Raw genomic sequence first — 14,847 nt, 5'->3', positions numbered from 1 at the left:
GAAACTGAGAATAAGGTGTTTTATCTTACTGGCAAATGCTATTAGTCAATACAGAGCACAGAAGACAAGATATGAAAGATGATTTTTATTTTTGTGATGTCTGGTGAATAAAATCTCAGCTTATTTTCAGCAATGCTTGTTTTTAAATCCGGTTTGAGACCAGTGAAAGGTTCTAGGTGGCATAAGTCTGCATATTGATGTGTTATAGTGTGCACAGCTACWAACTTGCTTGTCCATGACTATTATTTTAATATACAGATAGTATAGTCAGCAGGATGACTAATTCCATTTGTGCTGAATAGACTTGTTGAAAGGTAGGGCTGCCTTCTATCATGCCATGCTTTCAGGCATGCAACAGGTGAGATTCAACTATCATATTCTTATTGGAGTGTATTTATATTTTAGAAGGGACATTGTTTCTTATCTGACCAAGTTCTGTTCAAAACTGTTCAGCCCGTGAATGCTCTGTGACATGCTCAATAACAGAAAACTGCCTGTGTCATATACAAAGTTACGATGTTGCATAACACTAAACTCAACTTGTAAAGTGGGGCTCATGCTCTCAAGATCTTTTTCCACTTACTGCATGCTACAGAAGCATCCCTGGGCAGCCAGATTCTATATAAAATATAGCTCAGAGTAGGTACTCCTCTGGAATAATGGCTTTTTATCTTCCAGGATTTGTCCCTGTTTTTATCATAGCCTTTTGCTGTCCGCAAATCTACTGCTGCCTAGACACACCTTCATAGCTCATCTATAGTGTCTGCCCAAYGTAAGTTGTTAGCTCCTCAGGGCAGGTACTTGTTTGAGCAAATACGCATTTTGGAATGCCATGGCCTTCTGTGGCACCACATTAAAAGAATGATAATTAATACTGGTTAATTTTCATACCTTGTGCTTTTATATGAAGTAGCACCTCATGTACCACAGTTTTTAATTCATATACCGAAACTCTGGTTTGCTCAGTTTTTAGCAAAATATTGAAGCTTCTTAATTCTGAGGCAACATTATTTTTTAAATTTATATCCTTAATTCACTTATTAGTYATTTAGTCTGCACTGAAATATTGTAATTTCATTAATTTATCCATGCAAATGGAAACAGTTTTATTTTTGAAACACGATTATTCTTTATTGTTTATTCACATATGCTTTTAGCACTCGGCCATTTCCAACCTTTCTTAAAAGTGCTGAGATTCTTCTCARTCTAGGCAATTCCAAAATCCCCTTACTCCCACAAAGATATCTGCTCCCATCACTTAAAGTAAGGACTAGTTGCTTGAATAAGTGTTCAATGCTACAATTGCACAAAACATAAAAGTCCTTAACACTTGTTTGCAGGAAAAATGCTGTGAAAGGGAAACCAAAGTTTGTCAGTGAAGAAAATTAGCTTTTACTCTGATTTATCACAACACTTATGGATTTTACCATTATAAAAATCAGTGACTTTCCTAGGTGTCTTCCCCTTTCTTTAATGCAGTTCTGGTTAGCTGCCTTTTTTGAGGGAGGAAAAACGCACAGGTCAAAGTTCTAAATACCAAGTACCAGTTTTTGAGTGTAAATAATAAGAAATGATGTTGCAATTACACATGAAGTTTCTGTTATTTTAAAAATCCTTTCTTTCGTTTGCAATGCACTGTTATCCATCCAGGGCATGTCCAGGTTTTCTACGTGTGTGTGTTTGTGTTAGGCTGAAAAAAATAGTTGACAGGTGCAGCTGGAGCTAGTGGGGAGTTCTTGGGTGCTTGGGCTTTCTGAAAATATGACCCTTTATTGCTGTACTTATCTGTGGATGTAGAAAATAAAATGTAAGTATGTATTTTAAGAAAGGATCAAGTGTTTGAGTGATGCCTAGAACAGCTTCCGAAAAAGTTTGCTGAGCAAGCAGAAATGGTTTGGCATTTGTATGTATGTTCTTTTTGCAGTGTAGTTTCTAATTTTCAAATTGTTCTTGCCCTGTTGTAGCATTTTCTCCCCTGACTTCCCCAAATCTTTGCAATTTTTTCCTTGTATAGGGGGAAACAAAAGACATTTTAAATCTCTCTGAAGGATGAATCTGACTGAGTTGTGAGCAGAGCCACCCTTAAGGGACTGTGAGACAAATGGTCATCTAAATAATGAAAGGTTCATTCCTTTCCCCAAAGGCAGCCCTTATGGCTTTCTTCTTTATTTTAAAACCGTGGCTATTCAAAAGTGTTTCTGCAGTGTCTGCTTTTCTTGCACAGAGGCAAGCTCTGAGCTTCCAGATTCCTAAAAATTAATGTCMAACGTGACAAATGTCCCTCCTTAGGAGTTAGGTAAGTAAGAAAATGCCTTCTGTTGTAGTTATTTTTCTAAATAGGACATTAAATTCTGAAACTTCAGTTTGGATTATAAATTTGTGTAGCTAAATCACTCATTTCGGACCAAAATAGATGCTAGTCAAATTTTTAGGAGCACTAAGCTGAGCATTAATTTTAGGCTTGACTTGGAAGGGCTGAAAACTTAAAGCTGCTACTGAGAGGTGGCTCCACATCACGGACTGGCAGCTGTTCCCGTGCTACTAATATCACTAACACTGCTCGTACTGCCACTAAGCATAAAGAGCAAATCATCTTGAGAAATCTTTGCTGTACAAAACATTTGGGCTAACATCTGACATAGTGATGCTCAGAATGGGGGAAGAGTTGGATAAGATGTCCATTTGTCTGTGCGTTGTTCTTTAATCAAAAGAAGCTACTGTAAAGTAAAAATTCTGTGTAGAAATATCTTTAAAGTCACACAATTTCCAAAATCCAATTGTGTAAATTGAGTAACAAAGCTAGATTGATTTATTTTCCATGTAATAACGTCTATGATCTGCAGTGTTGTTCCAAGTTTGTGTAGCTCTTATCTGGAAAATGGAGATACAGCTACTTATTGGGGCCTTTTGGTAATGATCAGGTCTGCAAAACCTGATGAAGCAAAAGGACTGAGTTGTAGTGTTTTTTCCGTTTCTGATAACGCAGTTGTTGATCAGACTGGCAGACTGATTCTTCCTCCCACGCATCTTCATTTTAGTTGATGATTGACCATATTTGCAGAGGTCTGTGCCAAGAATACAGCTTACATATACAGCAGTCAAGAGAAATGGTGGAAAATTTGAATCTTTAAAAAATTACAGGAAACCAAGATTTGTCAGCTACGGAAGTGGAGGGGAACCCAGAGTGTCTCTTCAGAAAGATTTTTGAGGAGCTACAATGGTAGGAAAAGTTGAGGGAGAACAGTTGCAGAGAACAGGGTTAGGGCTGTAAAGAATTTTAACTTCTTCAGTAGACTTAGTTGTCCTGTGGGATGGTACTCTTGAAATTTTCTATGTCTGTGGAAGTGGAAGAGAAATGTAAATGTTTATCAGATGAGGTTTGGAGTGCATTGTAAATTTATCGTCTGAATTTTGAGGAATGAGATAGTGAAGGTTGTTTTGTTTGTTTATTTATTTATTTATTTTTCCCTCCCCCATACTGTGCTAGTGAGTTCTCTGTTTATGGAAATCAGCCCTGACAGGGCTGCTCTACCTAAAAACCAGAACGAGCAGAAGTTTAAACAGTTAATTGGGGAAAGCTCATGATAACTGTTAAATGTTTTAAATATCAGCCTTCTCAAATTTGTTGACTGAAATTTGAATCAAACAGCAAATTTGGGGATTACGTTTAATCAYAGGAAAACCACTGGGTCTTTATTGAATAGTAGTCAAAGACAAACAGCTTATCAGAAGCCAAACAAAAATGGAAGATTCAAAACCGATTCTTAGACACTGTCAGCATTTCAGTCATCTTGCCTGGATATATGGTTTATGTGCAGTATCTAAGATTAGAACTTCTAATTAATGATGACATGCAAAAGCAATGACTTACTGAGATTGGGAGAATTAGAAGTTCAGTTAGAATATCTTCTTTGAGATGTGTATGTACTTTTCCAATTTAATAATTTTGTCTAATAATAATTATTTAAATCATTGCCACTCTGAAGAGTGCACTGTAAAGACTGTGCCAGCATGTTCCATGTACATGAGTTCTGTAATTTCTGTGTCAGAAGTAAGAAGTAAAAAAAATTGTTTTCTTTCACTTCATTAATAGACAGCCTCACAGAGTGAAAGTAAATATTTGTGGTGGTGGTGCTTTTTATGGATCTCCAACTAAGGAGCTTGGATCACCAGCTAGGTCCTTCTAGGCACATTTTCCCTTTGGCAGCAACTGTACAGAGCTATTGACTTCCCCTGGGTTGCGGAGGTAGATGTCACTTGATTAGGAATTAAGAAGCAGTTCTGTTGATAAGTGCAAGAGAGAAGAATCCAGTTCACTGTTAATTTGGCAAAAAGATCATTAGAAACAGGAATTTAAATCGCTGAAGCTAGCAGACCTGATTTGAAGAACATGCATAGAATGAAGAAGGACTTTGTTTTTATGTACTTTGTGCTCAGAATAGAACTTCCCTTTAACTAGCAATTATTATTATTATTATTATTATTATTATTATTATTATTACTACTGGGCTAGGAGGTCAGCAAAAGAGGTAGCAAAGCTGACGTTTTATTTGTATGCAAAATCAGCAATTAGTTGTTACTATGTTATCTGCAGTTATACTTCTTGATCTGAAATCTTCGCAGTCTGACTTATTGTGGTGCAAATGCTGAAGTTTGGATTTGTTCGTTTTCTGTAAATATGAGATCTCCTTTGCCATTCTGTCTTGAGTTCGTGCTGGTGACACGATCAGTGGCACCATGGGTCACGGCTCTGACATCTAATTCAACAAACATGGACCTTCCACACCAAGCAACTGTGGGGTGACCTTGCCCTGGTGGAGACGGGTGGAGGTGCACCCGCTCGGGGAAGGGAGCTGGGCGCGTGGCTGGTCTCTGCTCTGGGAGCTTAGCAACGGCTAAGTGTCAGGATCTGTTCCTCAGCTGTGCTGCCTTCCCTATTTTTGTAGCTACAAAAATAAAAGTGACAAAAGTTTAAAGTTAGTTCAGAGTGTCCAGATAGAGCCCTGGCACTCTCTTTCTGGGGAAAGAAAGGAGAGAATTAGTGAAACTTCCTGTTGTTTTCTGTAAGAACAGCAAACGTCATTGTGTCAAGATCCTGGAAACATTAAAGTGCGGTCACGTCAGCCAGCCTAACATCGTGGGCTGGATTCCAAGTCTGTTCAAGTCAGGAGGCTTTTTTTCTGTTACTTTAGTGGGTTTTTTTGATCAGGTTATAAATATTTGGTGACGAGGCTTCTTCCTATCCTTCAAGACTTGTGTTAATTAGGATTGGATGTTCAGTGCAGACAAAGTTTTTATGTCTTTGTGCTAATGGTATATAGCATATCCAAAAAATCACCCTCACACCCCAGTTTCCTATAATCTGTGTCATTATTCTGTATGTTAAAATGATCTCTGCCTGAAGCGTAAACCAAATCTTGCATTATTTGGGAATAACAGATGCTGGAGTCAGTTTTGACAGATATAGGTTATAATAGGGCGTGCATCATACTTGTTGTTTTCAAAAAAATAGTGTTTATAAATCTCTGTATGAAACCACAGGTCATGCAGTGCCATTCATAGATGCAGAGTTGCTGTAAGAAGTTCATGTTTTCCTTGTTCCATGTGTAATAAATATCCTAATTTATTCTGTACTATTTTAATTCTAAAGCGTAACCTTCTTCCTTAACCTATAACTGTAAGATTAAATGCTTGAATGTGTGGTATGTTTTATGAGAGGTTTTATTTTTCCATAACACCACCAGATTAGTGCTTTGTAAACCATAACTCTAGCCAGCTTTCTGCTTTCCTCAKGAGCTGCACTTTAGATCATCAGTCTGTGCAAAGTCTCTGACCCAGAGCTTGGCTATGAAGACTCTTCTAGGAATCTGGGGGTTTTCCTGGTTGTCAAGAAAATTTCAGCTGCTTTTTGATTTCAAGGTCAGAAACTGCCAAGCTGGTTTTGTGTTTTCAAATTAGGAAGTTTCCTGTCACCTGCAGCAGAAATGAGACTCTCTGGAAGTCGATGCCTCTTATTTTTGCCTCTTATTTTTTGCCTCTTATTTTAATGAGGTCAGAATTTCGGCCATGCATTGTTCTTTTTGTTGGAATTTTACCTGCTTTTAGAATTATTTATGAATACATTTTTTTGTGCCAGATGTATTTCTAGATGTTTTTTGCAGTTGTCAAATATTCCCAGTAATGCAGCTATGTATATCGCAATGGCAATGTCTGTAATACTGCTTATATTTCACATTACAGTTCTTAATGCTTAATGTTTCTATACTGTTTCTATCACACAAAATCCATAATTACACTTAAAATTGTTGAGGTTTCTGTAATATACTGTTTTTTTTCCTGTCTGTTTTCTTATGTTACAATGAGTACTCAGGATGGTTATTGAGTACATCTGTGATGAATCTGTGTGTGAATTAARGATGAAATTTGAAGACAGGCAGGAAAAATGTTCTAGATCTTGTCTGTCTGAACTTGGTATTTGGTATACTGCCTCAGAGGAATTGATCTGCTGCAAGAGGAGGCTAAAAGAACATGGCTTGTTTAGCCTAGCAAAATGAAGGTTAAAAGGGGTATGATTGCTCTCTCTAACTGCATTATGAAGGTAAATGCAGGCAGGGAAAAGAATTGTTCAGCCTAAAAGGCACTGTAGGCACTAGGGCATATTGGCATAAACTGGCCACAAACAAATTTATGCCGGAAATGAGGAGATTCTTAATTCTTCGAGAATAAAGTTCTGGATCAACCTTCTGAAACGAAAAGTAGGAACAACCAACCAAATTAGTTTTTGGGTAAGCTTGCAAAGCAGATGAGATGTGTGAGCTGGTGCTGGTGGTAACAGTGAATGGGACTTGGTCCATCGCACCCCTCTGTACCACAGATAGGTTGGGAGGTAAGGGGCTGACCAGTTTCCATCCAGTTAAATGTGTGCCATCTCAATGTTAACCCACTACAACTACTCCTAAGCTGCTATTATCAAATCTGTAATTATATCATGAGAAAAAAAATGTGTGCTATACTGAACTCTCTAACCATTTGCCTCAATTCATTACCTTTTCTGTATCCCATTTATTTCTTCCACACTTAATGGAGATATAAGGGAAGCTGTGTGAGAAGAGCTTTTATAGATGAAAGAAAAGCTATTCTGGAGTAGCACATGCTTGTTTCTGATTAATTCAAAGACTTCCTGTAGTCATTTGTTTCTGGATATTTTGAGTGCTTTTTAATGTTTAAAACTGTGGTTTAGGGGCAGCTCCTTCCACTGGTGTTTTCATATAATGAGTAAAATGCATTAGTTGCAGATTCACTGCTGTGATCAATACAGGCTATCCTTGTGCWCCAGGCATTGCTGGTACTGAAGTGAATATATCCTGTGTGCCTCCGACCTCATGTTGTTGGAGCGTGGGTTAACCCGCGAGAGACTGGAGTCTCCCTTTGTCGGAACATGGCAGCCCTTAGTCTTAACAGCTCTTGTAAAATCCTGGTTCTGACAATATGCCAGATAATTAATTTTAGTAGTTGTTGTTAACCTTTGCAGGATTTTTACAAATTTGCAAAATTGTTTTGTGTTGAAAATATGCAAGGGTTAGCAAATTACAGTTGCAGGTAAAAATAGTTTGTATATCAGCTTCAGTTTCTAATAGCTTGAGAAAGAAGTATTTCTATTTGAAATTTTATTCTGAAAATTTACCACCAATTGCTGTACAAAGTACTTTTCAGAAACGAAGCTGAATCTAATCTACACAAGTATTAGCACCAGAAAATAACTTCCCTTGCTTATATATGCATCTTTGGTCAGTAGCCTTTAAGGCTAGCACACAGTATCATTAATAAAGTGGGTGAATGAAAGTAAAATAGTAATTAATGAAATTACTATGTTCTTTATGATAGGAATAGGGATAGTATAGGAATCCTAGCATATATCCCATTTATTCCAAATACTGGTTTATGTTTACCTGGTGATAGTGTGTAGACGTTGTGCTAAGCAGTGTGTGTGTGCAGTAAAAACAATGCATATCCCAAAGCAGACCAGAGACAACACTTGGGTGCAAGTAGGCTATAAAATCACAGCAGAAGAATAAGACCTGCTGGTCAGCATAGCAGAGAGCAGCTGTAGTACAGCTGCAGTGTAATCGTCACAGTGTCTGTAGGCATTATGCCAGAGGAGTTTTAAGAAGGGATCTGAAGCAAGATAATGAACTCTAAAGACTAAGACCCTGACTCAAAGCCTACTTAAATGAATAGGATTATTTCCAGTGATGTCAAGAGGTGTTAGATCAAATCCTCTAACATTGTATCTGCAAAGGGAATTTTATAATCAAAATCTCTATAGGATTTTAACTTTACAGAATTAAGCATATTGAATTATACACAAGTATTCTAGGCATGATATGTTTTAACATGAGTAATCCTGTTACCTGTTTAACAATTCTGCTAGTTGACACACATGATTTTTTTTCAGTTTCTATTGGCCTGATTCTCAGAGCTGCCAATATTCATAATTACCAGTGAAATAAAAATTGAAAGTCATTTTACACATGTAAATGATTAATTTGATCATTTCAGAAATATACTTTCTTATTTTTAACAAAACAGGATTTGCATTGAGAAGTATATGGGAATATTTCTTAATTGCCTTCTCATGAGTTCATTACAAAGATGGCATTTTAAGTATATTGTATCTGCACGCTAAAATGTGCTAAACTATAAAATCACAATCTAAGATTTCATAAAGCAAATAATTTCTTTTGTACGTTAGTCTAGACTTCCAAGCATGCCTCAAAGATGAAGACAAATGCAGGCTTACAGTTTATCACATATACGGAGCTATCGCTTGTGTTGCAGCACRGGAACTTTCTTGCATTAGGACTAAGTTGCCAGCTTGAGCAGATGATTGTAGGAAGCATTGCTTCTATCCRCCACTCAGTAGATGCAATGTGTGTTGATGCTGAATCAGTATTTGAAAGCATGGCAGCCTTAAGTTGAGAAGTAAAGCAAGGTCTAGTGTTTTGCCTAAGTGGAATAATGGCTTTCTAATAATTAGTTGTCTATATTAAGTGTGCTAGATAGCTTRAAGAAATAGTAAAAATTATTATGTTGTTTGGGCTGAGTAGCATACAGAGCTGGTATTATTTTAATGTTTCGTCAGCATTTTGGATTAGTWTTTATTCTTAACTACTGAGAATAATTGTTGTTGCTGACTTCTTTCATGTATCATACAACTTAAAGGAGGTGATGAATATTTGTATTTCTTACTGCCTTTATAATAGTAGTAATCTTACAGTAGAAACGGAAGGTTTTTTTGTAGGCCTGCTGATCCTTTGTGTTGAAAGTAATTTAATCATGTCTGCAGCAACAAACCAGTTAAATGTGGCAGCTACCTTAATTTGGTGTTCTTTCACTATTATTTCTTTCCAGTTCTCACAAAAGGTTATTTAATCAAAAACTATGTGATTAAAATTATAGAATGGACATGTCCAATTAATAATAGCAACCTTTATCATCCCATATGCAGTTAAAAACAAGAAAATTGTTACATAAAGTGTGAAAGAAAGAGAGGGACAGTGACTAACAGTATAAAGAGTAAATTTTTTTTTTTTTAAGAGCTTTTAAGTCTTTACTATGTTTGTTAGATAGTGGTGCTTCTTCACTTGATTTTAAGTATTTCTGTAATGCTGCAGCACACTGTTTTAGTGTAATAAATGAGTTGTCCATAATACTTCAAGTGCTTTTTTTAAAAATACCAGTATGTTTTTCAGAGTACTGAGTTTTCTCTTCCTCCCCCTGCTGTATTTGAGAAGTACTGAGGAGAACTCCTCAACTCTAGTTATAAACAGTGATTTAGTTTTTTGTACAGGCAGTAAGAATAATCTTTGAGGGAAATATTTAGTGCCCCAGGAGGTGGGTTGCTCCCTTTAATTAAATAAAGGGGGGGGTGGGAGGCATAGTTCAGGTGTTTAGATGCAGCTGGTGTTGATGTGGAAGGACCAGAATGCAACCAGAGTTCTTGTCTTGAAAATGAGACATTAAACTGCATCCTGGCTTACAATGTATATCCAAAACTATTGTCAAAAACTGAAAATGAGAAAAGACCTTATCAGAAGCCAAGAAGATCATCGTCCTTATTCTCTTGGACATGTTCACATTAGCAGTAGGCTTTTGGGTAATGCTGATCTAAACCTGAGGAAGTTCTCCATCTTGGTGTCTTTAATATTAGTTTATCACAATTTTTTGCCTTGAATTACAAAGATAACCTTAAGATTTGAACCTTTTACAGAGCCAGTGTTCACTATGCATATAGAGGGATGAACCCCCACAGTCATGAAATCAACTATTGCCCCAAGAAGAAGATAGGATAGGACAAAGCGGATGGAAAAAAATGATTTTTTTTCTATTAGATTGTACACAATATGTCACTAACTAAAAATATATGCTGTTTATTTTGTTTTTTGGTAAGGTTTACCAAAAATGCAAGTCATTCGAAACTACGATGGAATACCACAGCCAGCTCCACAGGATGGCCCGCCATTGCACATCCAGATTGGGGACACTATTGAGCTCATCCGAGGAGATGCACATAGCTTATTTTGGCAGGTACTGTACGGTTTAGCAAATGGCCGTATTACATTTTTTCCAGATATTAAATTCTTATTGATTTATTGCTGTTGTAACTTTTTTGTATTGAACAATAAAAAACCTTTAATGTGTTTAACCCCAAATAAATGACCAATACAGCTGTTTTCACTTCTCAAGTGCCAGCAGTGCCCATATTGTGTAAAGCCTCAATCTCGCAACCCTACTCAGAGTAGAAGTCCTGGTGAATAAACCTGCAGGAACATGGCGTTGGTAGCAATCCTGCTATTGAAATTACAGGAGTGAAGAAAGAATCTGGCACAGAAGCTGCGCAGGCCTGGAAATTTTCAGTCACTGCTTCTCCAGCGTAGCAGAACTGAAAGCTATGCTAGCGAAACAAAACATTTAAACTCAAATATGAACAGTAAATTTTTAGGGAAGAGAAGTAGATCTGCAAAATTGAACTGTGCCTAACTGTTTGAGATCTCGAGTCAACTAAGGACTGCTTTTATGTACAGAGGAAAAGTATACTCTATTGATGGCAAAATTAGTTGTTTCCATAGAAATTCACATGATTAAGACCACTTGTAACGTTATTGAAATTTCTTTTCTAATTTGGCACTTACATCAAAACCAGATTCAAAATGTTAAATGTTTTACATTTACTTTAAAGATAGATGTATGAAAATGTCCTGTTTTCCTTGGTTATGTTTTCTTAATTTTTCRTTCTAGAATGCTGCCAGCTACTGATGTTATTGGGTAGTCGGAAATAGAACGAAATGGAAGAACATCTAGGGTATTAATAGAAGAAAAACTGGTAGTTTTCTTCAGTTGTTATGTTTGTCTTTGTGATTTTTCTTTGAGGCTATAAGTTAATGATAATAACTTCATGAATACAGTTATAAAAACTCCTTGGTCTGTAACATGACTGAGGTGTTTTCTTTGTGTTTTTCTTTTTTTTNTTTTTTTTTTTTTTTTTTAGTTTTAGTTTACTGAATTCAGTGAGGATTGAAGCTTCTCAAAACTTTTCAGGATTGAGTCAGTGAATTCTGTTCCTATGCTATTGCATGAYTCTGATCATCATCTAATCTGGGGAAGTCATAACCAATAGAATAGCTTTATCTTTTTTTTTTTAAAAAAAGCAAACCCACAAAAACTATAAAAAAAAAAAAACAAACCTGTAATCCAGCAGACCATGGATGTTTCACACCACTAAAAATAAATTTTGTCAAATATTGGTTGTCATGTGTAGTTTTATATGCAGGGCTTAGTTCTGCCAGTTCTTGAACTTTGATCCAGAGAAGCATTTAAATGTAGGACAGGCTAGAAGTTAATTATCTGACTGACGTACTTAGCAGAAGCCAGAATTATTGCCACTTTGTGGGACTGAATCTGTTGCCGTGTTCACGTACACCTGCCAACTCAGTCTACTGGAATATGTCTTGGATGTTATTTCTACTTATGTTAAAGAATTTAGCTAGAATCTCATTGTGTAACTAGCAGAAACTGGAAAGTGGGTGAGGCTCTTTCCCCAGGAGCATTAGTAATAGATTTGAATCTTAATGGAAATTGTCATCTGCATTAGCATCATTCAGGCAATTTTTTTCTCACAACCTGTCTTGTCACAGACCACTCAATATGGGTTTTCATGTGTCTTGTAATGACATCTGCATTTTAAAATGCATATTAAGAAATAACTGCAAAACACAGACTTTTTTTAAAATCTATAAGGTTTATTCAAGAGGGATTTTAGAGTATTTTATAGCTGACCAGAAGGAGAATAATGTTAGAATGGACTTTTAAATTGACCATCTTTCAGTTTAGAAATTCAAATGCTTGTAACAGATAATGTATTTGTGGTTTAAGGATAATTTTTTMATTCTTTACAGTACATCAAATAAACACCACAAATTATCAAGCAATGCTTATCTTAAAAAAATAACTTAGGTTTGATAAATACGTTTAGATAAACATTAAAGTTCTGCTAAGTTAATGTTTGTATGATTGGTTGCATAGAAATTATTACGGTGAATTCTGTAGTTGGTTTAGGCTGTATACACATAAATCCACCTGTTTTGCAGTCTGGAAAGCAGAAGTATGAGTTTTGGTTCGGGGTATTTTTTTCTCCTACCCCCATGAAACAGCAAATGCTGTTTGGAGAGGCAAACTGACCAATCGCAGAGAGTGAGGTGGCTGGAATAAGCTCTTCTGTCTTCCCTGAATTTACTTTGTCTCACCTGGTATCATCCCAAACCTAAGCTTTCTTCAAAGAGAATGTGGAAAATAGGGAGCTTGATCCTGCACAAGTTAGCCTACTGTTTTCAGTAAATACCTGGCTGCATATAAAAAGGAGGATAGTCTTACGCTGATATTTGTGCATGCCCCTTTGCACGACTGCTTTTCTTTGCTYGGTCAGGGTGCAGGAGGGGAAGAGCCAGGCCGCCTGCCTAGGTGCCGCTTGTGTAAACTCACTTACAGAATTAATTGAATGAGAAAGGGAGGAGGGAGAGGGAAAACTTGATGTTTTAAATGGAAATTTCAGACCCTGATCCAGAGCGCTACTAGTTGTTTCAGCTGCAGTAGTGCACTTTTGAAGTAGTCTGATTTTTATTATAGATGGGAATATTTTTTCTCCTCTGCTGAGTTTGGTCTGAGTAAATTGGTACTTACTTAACCTGAGGGCAGGCTTTTGGGGTGCCACAATGCATACCATAAGATATAATGTAATTCTAGTTTTACAGGTTTCCATTGCAATTACCCACTGTCCTCCAGGCAATCATGTTTTTGAAGTACGCCAAAGGAATACAGATATTTGCTGGACTGATTTTTTCTTTTTTTCCTTTCTCTAAACCAACTTTTCTTCAATACAGATTAAACCCGTATCGAGTAATTGCTATTTTAGGTGTCCTTGCTAATGCTTCAGTAGTTAGTGGTCCCACAGTAAACATCCAAAGGGCTTCAAGTATATTGTAAATATACTTAGGATATAAAATTGGAACTTGTGTCTGGGGAGAGAATTCATTTTTTCTATGTTCCAGTATAAAGACAACCCACAGGGGCAATGCAAAATGCTGCTGTGGTGGGTTGCTGTGTGAGAACAAGTTAGAATGCATAGAGTGACACCAGCATGAGATCATTTTATCTTTTTCATACAAATATCGAGCATAATAATGCTCATTTGGGAAGAATTTTGCAGAAATCTGGGAATTAATGTACGATTCTCCCTAACAGAGGGAAATCTGAATCTGATGTCTTTATGTAACTACCTCAAGCAAAAACCACAATAGTCATTTTAAGACATTTCATACAGTCAGCTAATGTACCCCAAAAACATGACAGTTGTTGGCTTCGATAAAATATTTCAGAAGCTCATTATATAGTTGATGGAAAGAGCTAAGCTTTTCAGTCCAGATCCAAGGTGCGCTTTGAGACTGAGCGGCTTAGAGCCAGCCAGCAGGAGCTGTTCTGCAGAGACGTTCATCCGAGTGCGCAGAAGGCAGATTGACTTCTCAGGCGAGTAGCTGTTGGCTGGGAAAAGGGAGACCAGAAATGTGGTTCCTATCTATACGATTAAAAACGTTGCAATCRCTGAATTAAAAAATCCAAGGAAACAAGGATTGGAAGATTGAGAGATAATATAAGTGTGTGTCTTCAGGCTGAGGAGGGAATTAAGTAGAAGGGAAAGAGGAAGAGTTTAGGTACTTCCTTGCCCAAATGAAATTATGAGAGAGAGTGAGGACCTTCATTTCCATATCAGAAAACTTCAGTGTGTGTCAGAGCCCRAATTCCTGTCCCAAGAGGTTTATAGGCCTTCAGGATTAGGCAGATACCGGATTGCTCTTATGAATGCAGGTCCCAAAGTGGTCCCTAAACCCTCTGTGAGCTCCCCAGTAGATTGCATGGATTTTCCTTTATTTACCATGTTTGCCTGCTCATTAAATTTCCCATAAAGGAGCAGCAGTTGGATGGATGTTGCTAAGCCTCCTGCAGAACTGCTTTGTCTTGAATTCRATTGAAGGGAATTCGATAGAGGGTGAGCCTGAATTAGGTGTGGAAACTGCTTTTGTCCTAGTTAGTTTGGTGTTTTTCTCATTGGTTATATATTGCTGATGTTGATGTTTTTAAAGGGAGCAATTTTTAGTTACTTCCATTGAAAATATATAGCAGTAATTTTTCTGAATTTGTTGTTAAAATTTTGTATATTACTAGAATGTATTGAGAAAGTTTCCTGATGTTTAAACCTATTTCATTCATGCTGTACAGTTCATGAGTGGTTATTTT

At 36.9% G+C, this 14,847-nt stretch overlaps 1 protein-coding gene across 1 annotated transcript in view; it reads left to right on the top strand.

Annotated features, from left to right (window-relative positions):
* Positions 1 to 14,847, top strand: part of VAV3 (vav guanine nucleotide exchange factor 3) — a 173,213-nt gene that overhangs the window by 126,353 nt on the left and 32,013 nt on the right. Inside the window, exon 20 of the mRNA XM_026087902.1 lies at positions 10,451 to 10,587. Coding sequence (XP_025943687.1) covers positions 10,451 to 10,587 — 137 coding nt within the window. The remainder of the gene's footprint in view (positions 1 to 10,450; positions 10,588 to 14,847) is intronic.

The sequence above is a fragment of the Apteryx rowi genome, unplaced genomic scaffold, assembly GCF_003343035.1.
Source record: "Apteryx rowi isolate R43461 unplaced genomic scaffold, aptRow1 scaffold_74, whole genome shotgun sequence".
In the NCBI taxonomy this organism is placed as follows: domain Eukaryota; kingdom Metazoa; phylum Chordata; class Aves; order Apterygiformes; family Apterygidae; genus Apteryx; species Apteryx rowi.
The sequence above is the reverse complement of the archived record's forward strand: the minus strand, read 5'-3'. Positions and strand labels throughout refer to the sequence as shown.